The sequence below is a fragment of the Ovis canadensis genome, chromosome 2 (assembly GCF_042477335.2).
Source record: "Ovis canadensis isolate MfBH-ARS-UI-01 breed Bighorn chromosome 2, ARS-UI_OviCan_v2, whole genome shotgun sequence".
NCBI classification, from domain to species: domain Eukaryota; kingdom Metazoa; phylum Chordata; class Mammalia; order Artiodactyla; family Bovidae; genus Ovis; species Ovis canadensis.
In genome coordinates this window covers 87795049-87809098 of record NC_091246.1, presented here as the reverse complement: position 1 = coordinate 87809098, position 14050 = coordinate 87795049, and the positions used below count along the sequence as shown (strand labels likewise).

Sequence of the window (14050 nt, the reverse complement as noted above, 5' to 3'; positions counted from 1 at the left end):
CTGGGCCACCTGCTATCACTCTCTTGGGCCTTTCTAACCCTCGAAACGGAGAGGAAGGGTTCTAGATGGAGGTTGACTCCAGGAGAAAGACAGTTCCTCTCTTTAAAAGACTTTTTTTAAAAAGAAATATTACTCAGCTATTAAAAAGAACACGTTTGAATCAGTTCTAATGAAATGGATGAAACTGGAGCCTATTATACAGTGAAGTAAGTCAGAAAGAAAAACACCAATACAGTATATATATGGAATGCATATATATATGGAATTTAGAAAGATGGTAACAATGACCCTATATGTGAGACAGCAAAAGAGACACAGATATAAAGAACAGGCTTTTAGACTCTATGGGAGAAGACAAGGGTGGGATGATTTGAGAGAATAGCATTGAAACATGTATATTACCATATGTGAAATAGATTGCTAGCCCAAGTTTGATGCATGAAACGGCATTCAAAGCCGGTGCACTGGGACCCTGAGGGATGGGATGGTGAGGGAAGTGGGATGCGGGAGTGGGGTTCAGGATGCAGGACACACGTACACCCATGGCTGATTCATGTCAATGTATGGGAAAACCCACTACAATATTGTAAAGTAATTAGCCTCCAATTAAAATAAATAATTAAAAAAAATTTTTTTTTTAAGAAAAAATCAGAATCATAAAAAGAGGCAGAGGACCAAGAGAAGGAGAATGTCTCCCTTTTGGGTCCTACAGAGCACCACGCCCCCCATAGGCATGGAGAGAAGACCTCAGAAGTGTTATACCTCTAGGTGTTACTAGTAAACAGAACACACTGTTTAGTTTAAAATCCTGGAGTGGGTCACATTAGACTTCACTAGTAATATACTGACTCCAACTTCCAGATCTCCATATACCAGCAAGTGCACTTTGCTCTACCTCCTGCAAACTGGCTTTCCCCCAGTGGAGAAGAGCCCTCTGCCTGGCCACATGTAATTAAGATTCCTTTTCCCTCTCTAGCTGAGATCACCAGCCTGATGCCCTTAGAGGGCTTTACTGCTTGACTATCCCCACTGCTCTTGGGCTCAGGGAAAGCTACCGCTCTTGCTCTCTCCCCGTCCCAGAGCACTGACGTACTCACTTGCACAGGCGGCCAGCATACAGGGCCTGATGGATGAAGAGAATGGCAGGGGTGGGCACAGGGAGGAATTGACAATTGATGAGACACCGGTTTTCAGCACCTTCCGGCAAACAGCACTTCGTGTCTGGGTGCCCTCCCCGCAGCTCGTGGAACACTGGTGGGGGAAGAAAGGCCAAATGCATGTAAATGCGGAGAACTGGAGGCTAATGGGTTTTATATGGACTCTCAAGCTCACCAAAATATGAGAAAAATTGCTTGGAAAAGCAATAGCAACTGAGAAAGAGAAATTAATTATGTTACAATATGAAAAGACACATCCATATTGTAGCCACACTCTTTTCTGGTCTCAGGTCTCCTGTGGACATTTCACCTATTTTTACTTCTATGGTCTGGGCTTTAGAGTCACAGTTATAGAGTCCACTGTTCAGATTCCAGCTCAGTACTGCATGTCACTAGTTGGCAAGTCACTTAAACTCTGAGTCTGTTTTCACTTCTTACAACTTATTTGGCAAGGCTGGGAATTCAATGATAATATATTTTAAAATTTCACACACAGAAATGACATTCAACTAATGCTAATTCCTTTCTCTTTCCTTAACAAATTAATTATAATATTTTAATGTCAAGTATCAGATAATTCTTATGCGTCTACTTTGAGGTGGAATGCTAAATGCTATGGGACGAAGATGTGTAAGACGATTCCTAACATCAAAGGGGTGTTCTCAAATAATGAGAAGAAATCCAAATGCATTATTAAAATGAAATGGCATATTAGGGAACATGAAAATCAAACCCGCAATGAAATAGCACTCTATATTCACTAGAATTTTCATAATCAAAATGACAATAATTATTCTCATAAGTGAGGATGTGGAAAAATTAGAGCCTTCCTGTAATGCTGCTAGAATGTAAAATACAGCCCTTTTAGAAAAAGGGTGATGGTTTCTTAAGAAGTTAAGAGACATATATTCACTGTGTGTGTGTCAGTTGCTCTGCCACTGCTGCTGCTAAGTTGCCTCAGGCGTGTCCGACTCTGTGCGACCCCATCGACGGCAGCCCACCAGGCTCCTCTGTCGCTGGGACTCTCCAGGCAAGAACACTGGAGTGGGTTGCCATTTCCTTCTCCAATGCATGCAAGTGAAAAGTGAAAGTGAAGTCGCTCTGTTGTGTCCAACTCTTCGCGACCCCATGCAGCCCACCAGGCTCCTCCGTCCATGGGATTTTCCAGGCTGGAGTACTGGAGTGGGGTGCCTTGCCTTCTCCAGTGTTAGTTGCTCAGTCATGTTCAACTCTTTGCAACCCCATGGACTGTAGCCCACCAGATTCATCTGTCCATGGACTTCTTTGGGAAAGAATACTAGTATGGGGAGCCATTCCCTTCTCTAGCGGATCTTCCAACCCAGGGAACAAACCTGGGTCTCCTGCATTGCAGGCAGATTCTTTATCATCTGATCATGCCCAGCAGTTTCACTCCTAGGTATCTTGCCTGAGAGAAATGAAAACATACATCCACATAAAGACTTGTATGCTAAGGTTCATAGCAACATTATCCTTAAGAGGCAAAAATGGAAACAACTCAAACATGCATCAACTGGTGAATGGATAAGTGAAATGTGGTATGTCTATACTAATAGAATATGTTACTCCACCATTAAAAGGAATGTTTTGATAATGTGCTATGACATGGATAAACACTGAAGACATTATGCTAAGTTGAATTTAAAGAATATAAATTATACCTCAATAAAGTTGTTTAAAGAAATAGCAATAAAAGAACTTAGTAAAAATATAAGATTGTGAGCGAAGTATTGATATCATAAAATGAATGCTAACAACTGGTGAATGCTCAAGTTATACCAGTGATTTCCTGGCCTAGTCTGGAAGATGGTTGGAGTCTGGATGGGTTTAGAGAACCAGGAGTAAGCATGGCAGGCAGGAACTATCCAGAATCAAGGTGGAAGAGTTCAGTGCTCAAGGCCAAGGCAGGCTTGGGGACAGAGCTGAACCAGTTTGACTGAACAGAGGGGCCAAGTGGAGAGTGTCAGGAGCTTAACAGGTAGTTTGGGGCCAGATGTTGGAGACTTTTAATTTTCAGACGGAAGGTTTGGAATTGGTCCATAAGGCAATAAGGAGCCATTTAAGGGAGGAGTGAAATGATGAAGGAGGTGTTTTGAGAAGGTTAATCTGGCAACAGTGTCTGGGAGGGATAGGAGTAGGAGATGGATGGGAGGCAAGGATATCAGTTAAGCAGGCTGCCACAGTAGTCCAGGCTTGAGACGATAAACGCCTGAACTAGGTCATGGCAGCATGCCATGTTGACTTGAAAAATGACAGTAAAAACCAAAAAATAGTATCTTAGGTTTCCAAGTTTCATATGCTAGCCCATGGAAATGAACTATTCCATGCAATGCACTGAGATCCACCACCCTAAAAGACATTTAAGATGCAAAAAATGGAGATGAGAATCAAGCCCATTGCTTTTGTTCCCTCAAGAGGGTGGATTCCAGATTCCACCCACCCCTTATTTTATTGTAAATGACAGCACCAAATCCAGGACTCAGGTGGAATAGGGGTAGAGAGCCTGGAAAATTTAAAAGCCTGGTCATTTGAGTGTTGCCAAGTACAGAAATGGAAAAATGGACCATGTGTTAGAAGATCAGTTTATGATTCTGGTCAAATCTAGTTTTTTCTCTAGGTTCAATTTCCACATTTCTGAAACAGGGAAGCTACACTCGAGCAGGGATTTTCAAAGTGTGTTCTTTAGCTATGTTGAGGATGTGATTTAGGGGCTTCTCAGGTGATCTATAGACCCAACCATTTGGGGATCTGTGGCCCCTACCCACACTTCCACCAAATAACTCTGATTTGTTCTGTTTTAGATTTCTGACTTCATTGAAACATTTCAATGGAAAAAAAGGGTTTTGTGGCTTTAATATTTTGAAGAACCACTAGACTATAGGATCTCCTAAGTTCCTTCTAGCTCTAAAATTGACTGCTCTGACTTTAATTTCTTTTATGCTTGGGGGAGGAAGGAATTTCCATAAAAATATGACTTAAAATATTGAATAGCCAACTCTTTCAAGAGATGCAAGTGTTTCTTTTAAAGAAAAGAAGTAAGGTCTTTTGAGAGACCTTTTCTCAGAATAGAATCTGAAAGTAATTTTATTTGAAGTGTTTAAAACTTTGGCTTAATTCTGTCTCTAAGGGATTCTGTGCAGTAACCGTGAGATTAAGCCCAGATAGCTGAGGATGAAAAACACCCATAGATCATCCAGGTCTTCCTTTCTCCAAAGGGAGTCATGTGGGGGGTGTGGAATGCAAGTCTTATCCCAGCCAGAGGGCCAAAGGAAGGGTTGTGGGGATAACAGGGCCAACTGAAGCCTTTGTGAACACCCCCAGGAGCACTTTTGTATGGCACCAGCTTGAGTTTATCCCCAGTGAATATGGGTTAAAGTCCCACCACTCCTAGCCCCATCTCAATGTTTGGAATTTCCATTCATCAACCCAGATAATGCAGAACCTAGTAACATTCCTTGGATAATGGCTAACTACTCCTAGTTCTCAAAATGTAACTTCTGCCTCCTAGGAAGACCAGCAGAGCCTGTGGGAGGTCTTAACCATAATCCTGGGTCCAGCCAGTCAAGTTAAGAGCTTTCTTTTATTTCCTCTCCTTTTCCTGACAATGAGAAGGGACAGGAGAAAATCACAACCATGATAAGGGTTAACTTTTACTAGGCACAGGGTACTTTATATGCATTGTTTTTAATAACAATGCATTGATAACCATGTTAGTGGACATAACTATCATCGCCAATATTCAGTTGAGCAAACTAAAGCCTAGAAGGGTCAAGTAACTAGCCCAAGGTTACACAGCCAGTAAGTAGTCAGGATTTGAACCTAAGTTTGCCTGTCTTTGAGTCTGAATGCTCAAGTACACATGATACTGTTCTACAGATCTCCTTTAATTACTGGCACCTTAGGCATCTGGTCCCATCACTTCATGGGAAGTAGATGGGGAAACAGTGGAAGCAATGTCAGACTTCACTTTTTTGGGCTCCAAAATCACTGCAGATGGTGACTGCAGCCATGAAATTAAAAGACACTTACTCCTTGGAAGGAAACTTATGACCAACCTAGATAGCATATTCAAAAGCAGAGACATTACTTTGCCAACAAACGTCCGTCTAGTCAAGGCAATGGTTTTTCCAGTGGTCATGTATGGATGTGAGAGTTGGACTGTGAAGAAAGCTGAGCACCGAAGAAATGATGCTTTTGAACTGTGGTGTTGGAGAAGACTCTTGAGAGACCCTTGGACTGCAAGGAGATCCAACCAGTCCATTCTGAAGGAGATCAGTCCTGGGTGTTCATTGGAAGGACTGATGCTAAAGCTGAAACTCCAGTACTTTGGCCACCTCATGCAAAGAGTTGACTCATTGGAAAAGACTTTGATGCTGGGAGGGATTGGGGGCGGGAGGAGAAGGGGACAACAGAGGATGAGATAACCCGAGCCCCAAATCAACATTTCACAGAAAAATTGTCACTTACGTGTTTACACATGCACATACACATACACTCAAGCCACACATTAAATCTTTCACCTTCTGAAACAAAAGTACTTCTAAAAGATGATAAAAATTGTTCCCCCATCTGTTCTGAGACATTTGCGGGGAGCTACCATCAGAAGGTCAAATTTTACTGCCAAACTGCAAAACCTATGGTGACATAGGTTAAGTCTCAACTGCAGTGTACTCAGCAGGGTCGTCTGATGGACCTCTGCATGGGCTGATAAAACACAGGGCGAGAATTCTCAGAACAGGCTGAATGACGTGGCATATTCATTTTCAGAGGCAGCTGCTTTCCCCTCTGGGGCAGCAAGGACCTCTGTGATGGATTTCAAGCAGCAGCAGCGGCTCTGTCCTATGAGTTGGATGGTCTACAAAGGAGGCAGAGAGGCCAATCCAGAGGCTTCTAGGCAAGAAAGAGAAGGGTCTTGAATCTGGTTTGGACCCTGAGATTTTCCCTTCAGGCCTCATAATTCTGTTCTTGGCTGAAACTACTTGCAGGGTGAGAATTCTGGTGGGGGTGGTTTTTATGGAAGACACAAGGGCCTATGAAGGAGTTGCAGGCAAGTCAAAGAAGGAGTAGAGGCTGAAAACAAGTTGGAGCTGGGTGTTGATGAGTTAGTTCAGGCGAGTGTTGAAGTAGGAATGATTTAGAGAAGCAGGTTTGTCGGGGGTCTATCCTTAACTGATGAGGTAAGTCAGGAATGGTAATGCCGATGTGGTCATCTCCCCAGATGCAGGGCATCGGGGGAAATCAACTTCTCTTGCTGGGAAGCTGTTGACATTTTGGATCCAGGAAACTGACAGGAAGGAGGCAGGATTTCCTTGGCCTTCTTTTCCTAATAAATCATACACCTCATTGTCCAGTAACTTGGATGAGAAGAACTAGAGAGGCTTTGCCTTTCCTCAGGAAAGACTAGAAACATCTGGGAGTAAGAGATGTGGTGCGGGAGGCAGGGAGAGGCGGGATGTCAGGAAGGTGGGAGTGAATGGAGAGGAGGAACCCGGTGTTCTCGGTAAAATCCTGGATCCAAATAGTACAAACGAGGCCTGGTTTGTTCCATGAAGGGCCCATTTTCAATTCTCTGCTCCTGATTGTTGAATGAGGGCTGGTTGCTTAACAACTCCCATCCTGCAGCCTAGTTAAAAGCTAGTTACACACTATGGTATCAATGCTTACAAAAACTCTGTTGCATGTATAACTGATTCACTTTGCTGTACACCTGAAAGTAATTGTAAATTACCTACACTGCAAAGAAGATTAAAAAAAAAAACCAACTCAGGGACTTCCCTGATGGTCGCTTGGTTAACAAGCCACCTTGCAATGCAGGGGACACAGGTCAGATCCCTGGCTGGGGAACTAAGATCCCAAATGCTGCAGAGCAACTAAGCCCATGTGCCGCAACTCGAGAATCCGTGCGCTGCAATGAAAGATCCCGCACGACACAACCAAGACCCAAGACAGCGCCCCACAGCTCTGTTCCACAGAGCTAGGGGGATTCTTTTGTTCTGTTCTTGCCTTCTGTAAGTCTGGGTGCCTTTTCCTCTTTATGCCTCTTTTGTCATCTTCTTCTGAGGAGCACACATACCTCTGTCCAGTCGGAGAGCAGCCACTCACTGGGACAGTCATCTTTCTTGCAGGCTTGCTGGGAGGCCAGTTTGGGGGCAGAACAGAAGGTCTCGGGAAGCTCCAGGAAGCTCCCATCAGCCATGCGCTGTTTGCAAAGAACCTCGCGTTTCTGGATGCCCCCAGCGCAAGTCCTGGAACACTGGGGGAGGAAGGGAAAGCAGACTCTGCATAAGACAGTAGCACGTTTGGACTGCCAATCCAATTCCTACCTTAGCCTTGGCTTACTGCAGAGTGAGAAAAGAAAAAATAAATAAATAGGGAAGAAAACCCAGCAACCAACCCAAAGGAGATTGTTTCCCCTCCTTGAAATGAATTTTGTAGCAAGGTCTACACCCTCCACTCTTAAACATTCAACTAGAGAATCCAGGAATTTTGAGGGCCTTTAAATCTTAGAGAGTTGTTTCTGAACTATGATTTGCAGTCACCCAAGACAACTGGTTTAACAGGTGATATGATACAGTATTAAACATATTTACGATGCAATGAAAATAATCTGTGCTTCTTCCAGAATGAAGCAGAGAAAGCTCCTGGCATCCATGTAAATCTGGAGGAATTAATCTGCAGAAAAGGCAGCCCTTCCATGTAGAGAGCCCATCTTCTCTAACCTGTTGGAGGGGGAGCAGGTCTTAGGCTTGGGTTTTGAACTTCCTGGAATATGTTTCTTATAGTACTGGTGTTTTTTTTCTGGCAGTGGGAGCAAGAGCCATGGAAATTTGGGATACCAGAAAAATCTCCCCATTTTAGTGGTTTTCAACAGGCCCCCAATCAAACAGGTCATTTACAGGTAACTGAATGAATATCATTCAGTTATTTGTAGGGGTGGAGCAGGAAGCTGTTACTCTAAGACTTTGGCTCCTCCTTTGTAATAGTAAAGAAATGCTCAGTTTTGGCATACAGACTATATTTGCTGACCTCCCTTGAAGGTGCCATGTGACTAAGTGCTGGGCAAAGGGATGTACATGGAAGGTTGTGGGCAGCTTCATGGAAAAACACACAAAAAGAGAGTGTGGCATTTTCCCCTCCCCTTCTCCTCCTTGCTGGCTGCAATATGAACATGTTGTCTAAAATTTAACCTTCCATCTTAGACAGTGATAGACAAAAAGATGGAAGCAGCCTAACTTCCTGATGGTGACACCATACTGGCCCTGGATAGCCTGTGTGTGTATAAGAGAGAAACGTTTTTCTCTCTTACTTAAGGTATTGTGACTTTGGGTTTCCTATCCTTTTTAATCCATCCAACCGGTCCATCCTAAAGGAAATCAGTCCTGATTATTCATTGGAAGGACTGATGCTGAAGCTGAAACTTCAATACTTTGGTCATCTGATGTGAAGAACTGACTCACTAGAAAAGACCCTGATGCTAGGAAAGATTGAAGGCAGGAGGAGAAGGGGACGACAGCGGATGAGACTGTTGGATGGCATCACCGACTCAATGGACATGAGTTTGAGTAAACTCTGAGAGTTGGTGATGGACAGGCCTGGCGTGCTGCAGTCCATGGGGTCGCAAAGAGTCGGACATGACTGAGCAACTGAACTGAACTGAACCCTAATTAGGAAGACAAATACTGTATGAAATCACTTATATGTGGAATCTAAAAATACAACAAAATAGTGAATACAACAAAAAAGAAATAGACTCATAGAAAACAAAACAGTGGTTACCAGTTTGGGGTGGGAGGGATGGGGCAATATACTGCAATATACACACACAGGCCATTCAGGGCCAGTGGAGGAGTGGGAGAGACCAACTACTGGGTGTAATACAGGCTCAAGAATGTATGGAACAACATGTACTCTAAGTGGCAAGTAAACTTTACAAATTGTATAAAAAATTTACAGGAGGTATAGACACAAACGCTAAGAAACAGAAACAAGAAAAAAATCTAACCTTAAATAATATACCAATCATTACTATTCTGTGCTGGGATAATTTTATTGTAAAAACTCTAAGGAGAGCTCTGTTTTCTTCAAGAAGAGTCCCTTTTCTTGAATCAGCTGCCCTTGTGCTTGTTGAAAATTTAGGGCTGGGTGTTTGTGCTATAGGAGCTTTTCCTGTTGCAGCAGGACCACTCAGAACTCATGGGGGTCTATGCTCAGTGGGCTGGACCCAGAACTGTAAGGGGGGTGTGTGCCCAGAGTCAAGGTTAGGATGGGTGATACAATGTCCTTGAGTAGAGTCAGAATGCTGCTGTGGCCCAGATGTTACTCTCTTACTCAGTGGTCCCAGTCCTGATATACTTTAAAGCCACCTGGGAGCTTTTAAAAAGTCCTGAGTCCTGGGCCCCGTTTCATATCTATTAACCTCTGGGAAGTATGTTCCAGATGTTAATATTTTAAATTTAGAAAATTTAAAAAACTCCCAGGCAATTCTGTATAACCAGGATTGAGAGCCTCTTGATGAAGGTGAAAGAGGAAAGTGAAAAAGTGGACTCAAAATTCAACATTCAAAATCTAAGATCATGGCATCCGGTCCCATCACTTCATGGCAAATAGAAGGGGAAAAAGTGGAAACAGTGACAGATTTTATTTCCTTGGGCTCCAAAATCACTGTGGACATGACTGTAGCCACAAAATTAAAAGATGCTTGCTCCTTGGAAGAAAAGCTATGACAAACTTGACAGCGTCTTAAAAAGCAGAGACAGCACTTTGCCAACAAATATCCTTATAGTCAAAGCTATGGTTTTTTCCAGTAGTCATGTACAAATGTGAGAGTTGGACCATAAAGAAGGCTGAGCACTGAAGAATTGATGCTTTTGAACTGTGGTGCTAGAGAAGACTCTTGAGAGTCCCTTGGACTGTAAGGAGATCAAAAGAGTCAATCCTAAAGGAAATCAATCCTGAATATGTATTGGAAGGACAGATGCTGAAGCTGAAGCTCCAAAACTTTGGCCACCTGATGCAAGGAGCAGACTCATTGGAAAAGACACTGATGCTGAGAGACGGGGAAGGACAGGGAAGGCTAGCATGCTGCAGTTTACAAGGTCGCAAAGAGTTGGACACGTCGTAGCATCTGAACAAGGATTCAGAGACATCTCTCCAAACGAATGCCTCTCCACCATTTCCAGTGGGACTAAAATAAACATGGGGGTAGACAGGGTGGGCGTGAGGACCTGATACCCAGAACAGCTTCTGTTAGAACCACTGTTTTTTTGGAGTATCACATAAGGTGTATGGGGGTCCATTCAATTTGAATAAATGCTTCCAAAATAAACAGGTGCCAGAATGAGAACAGCTCTCAGACTTAAGCATCTTAATGAATGAGACAATAAGGAAACAATGCAGATAAACTTTCTCTCTCTCAAACTAAGGAAGTGGATGAAGATGATCGGTTTCATTTTAAGGGTGGAAATGTAATAAAATGTATATAGGAGGGTGACCACTCAAAATATCAGAGCTGGGCTATCACTTTTCAGATAGGACCTAATTTAAGGGCCAAACCCTCAGAAGACTCCCCCTAACACCATGCGGAATTCCGTGATAATTGGATGACAAAATACATGCAAGAAAAGTAAAAAAAAAAAAAAAAATCAGCTTGTTATTTTGAAGTTTAGTTTGGATAGAAATGGGCTTCCCAAGTGTTACTAGTGATAAAGAACCTGCCTGTGAATGCAGGAAAGAAGGGAGATCCGTGTTTGATCCCTGGGTCGGGTAGATCTCCTGGAGGAAGGCATGGCAACCACTATAGTATTCTTGCCTGGAGAATCCCACGGAATGAGGAGCCTGGTGGGCTACAGTCCATCGGGTCACAAAGAGTGGCACATGACTGAAGTGACTTAACGTGCATGCTATATAGACAACTTGCAGGAAATTCTCAACACTTGAAGATAAAGTCAGACTGCTGAGAATGTCCTTCAGGGCCCTCACACTCTCATCTGTGTTGAGCTTCCCGAGCACATGTCTTACCAGCCTGCATGGCCGCTGCCTTAGCTGCAGTGGACAATCTTCCCTTCCCTGTGCACTCAGATACCTCCTGTGCTATGGCCTTTGACCACATTGTTCATTATGGGAGCAATGCCCTTCACCTCTCTGTCCAGCCAGAAACTTCCAGGACATCCCTGAAGGCCCAGCTCACAGGCCACTGCTTCAGGAAAGCCTCTTCTACCCTCTGCCTCACGGATAGAAGTCACCTCCTACCCCACCTTGACCTGGAAGGGTGCTGCAACCTCCCCAGTTAGGGCTGGTCGTTTATGGCCCTGATCTTTCCCTCTGCCTCCCTACATGTACACAGGATTATGTGACTTTGAGGAAAGGGAACACACTCATCTTTCTATTCCCCAGTGCCTACTATTGCGTCTGGCAAAGAGTGTACTCTTCATAAACGTTTGTTGAACTGATGATTGGATGAACAAAACAGCCAAAAAGCCAGATGTTGAAAAGATGTAAAACAAACATTCAGCTGATGGGCTGAACATCCACCTTTCATTGGACTGTTTTATCATCAGCCAGATGCTGCTTCTACATCAGTCATTGGTGGGTTTCAGCCAGATGCAGTGTGTGCTCTGCTGGGAACTGTGACCCTCCAGGGATGGCAGACAACCCTCTGGCTGGGTTAATGTCATCAGGGATTTGGCTTTTAAATGCTCGTCTCATCTTTGCTCAAAAAGTTTCCCTGGTGTGTACACTGATGAAAAGGTGGTTTTCAAATTTTTAAAAAAATTGTAGAAGATGAAATTTCAAATTAATAAAGCTTCCAAATTCTGCGGTGACTTTGTGAACAGGTCAAAGTTACCTGGTGAGGCTGACAGTCTTGATGTGAAAGGCAGAATGCAAAGGAGAAAAATATTTTAAAAGGAGCAGGAAGAGAAATTTAATAAAACAAAATGAAAAATGTTTGCTTTATGAATCATCATGGAAAATAATATTGTGGTATGAAGAAGCAGATATCTGGTAATGGGCATTGTTTTAAAATATATGTCATAAACAGAATAAATAACCCAAAATAGCATTTATATTGCTTATCCTTGTTGCCATACATATTTCATGATATAAGGTCAGGGATTCATTAGTTTTATAGGAAAAGTGAAAACAATACAATATGAGGAATATTTAAAAGTTATGTTTCTATACAAAAATACAATGGCCTGAGTGTCCTGAATTTTTAAAGACTTCCCTATGATCAGCACAGTCATAAATTTTGCCTCCTTTGACATTTTTGGTTTCATGTTGGTAGTTCAATTCACTGGGAGCTGAGTTTATTTCCTTGGCACCTCAAGTCACATTATTGAGCCCAACACAAGTGATATCCATACTCTGTTTCTAAGGTCAACTTTCCAGTTTTAATATAATGTGCTCTGCTAATAGATTCTAACTCATTTCATGCCTTTCTTCATTTGCTCATTCATTCTGTCCTCAAACATTTCCTGAGTACTTGCTGATTGCCAGGCACTGTCTTAGGCGCTAGGGACTATAGATGACTGTGAGATAGTCATTTTGCTTCAGGTATCTGCAGCTCAGTCACTGTACTTACCATAAAGTGAGATTAGTTTGGGGCCTCCCAGCTGGCACTACTGTTAAAGAACCCACTTGCCAATGCAGGAGATGTAAGAGACGTGGGTTCAATTTCTGGGTCAGGAAGATCCCCTGAAGGAGGGCAGGGCAACCCACTCCAGTACTCTTGATGGAGAATCCCATGGACAGAGGAGCCTGGTGGGCCACAAGTCCATAGGGTCACAAAGAGTTGGAGACGGCTGAAGCGACTTAGCATGCAGCATGCCTGTGATCAGTTTTACAAAAGAGGAGAGTGAAACCCAGTCTTTATGGAAAAGATGGAAGGCTTTGCAGAGAAAGTGGCATAGGAGGGGATGGTCAGGGAAATAGGAGTGCTGGCAGAGTCGGACCATGTGTGCACAGATAGTCTGTGAAGGAACATGGCATGCTCACACCTTGAGCAGTCTTGAGAAGACAGAGGTTAGAGTTCATGGGAATGTGTCGTTGGGAAACAAGACTGAGTAGCAGCCAAGAGTGAAGGACTTTGGACATAACTGGACATACTTTTAAGACTTTGGGGTGTTATTAAGGGTTTTAAAGCAGGAGGTAGCATGATTTAACTGGTAGAAATGATAGGTAGCAAAGGCCAATGGGTTCCAATGAGTACTTCCCTGTTAGACAGTCACAGGTGTGCCATGGAGAAAAGGTTTCCTGGTCAAATAAGTCCAAATGGCAGTGTATGCCATTCCCTTACTTGGGAATTCCAAGCACATGTTAATATTTTAAAGGCTTTACAGAGGGCCTGTAGTAAAAAGCCACTGATATCAGGTTATGAAGCATTGAACCAGAGTTAGGCAAGACAGTACAGGGACAGCAAGTACAAGGCTGTTTTATAAAGGTCTGGTCAGTCGTGAGGACTGAAAGCAAGGCAGTGAGAGAAGGATGTGAGAGAAGACAGCAATGGGGGTTGGGGAAATACAGGAAGTAGAATCAAAAGGACTCGCGTGTTGACCGAGTGTGAAGGACAAATGAGGCTAAGATAGCTCCAGGTGCTCACGAAAGGATAGGCGAGATAGTGGAGTCACTCACAGTACCAGATTCATGAGGGAAGATCAGGTCTGCTGGGGAAGGTGGCAGGTAGGTGTGTTACCAAGATTGGTGTTCAGTTCAGTTTAGTCACTCAGTTGTGTCCGACTCTTTGCAACCCCATGAATTGCAGCACGCCAGGCCTCCCTGTCCATCACCAACTCCCAGAGTTCACTCAAACTCAGGTCCATTGAGTCCGTGATGCCATCCAGCCATCTCATCCCCTGTTGTCCCCTTCTCCTCCTGCT

General features: G+C 43.4%; 1 protein-coding gene across 3 annotated transcripts in view; it reads right to left on the bottom strand.

Annotated features, from left to right (window-relative positions):
* Nucleotides 1-14050, bottom strand: part of ADAMTSL1 (ADAMTS like 1) — a 1110365-nt gene that overhangs the window by 155891 nt on the left and 940424 nt on the right. For all 3 annotated transcript variants that reach the window (XM_069576633.1, XM_069576634.1, XM_069576635.1), the window contains 2 exons: nucleotides 7249-7428; nucleotides 1098-1251 (listed from right to left, as the gene is read on the bottom strand). In XM_069576633.1, coding sequence (XP_069432734.1) covers nucleotides 1098-1251; nucleotides 7249-7428 — 334 coding nt within the window. The remainder of the gene's footprint in view (nucleotides 1-1097; nucleotides 1252-7248; nucleotides 7429-14050) is intronic.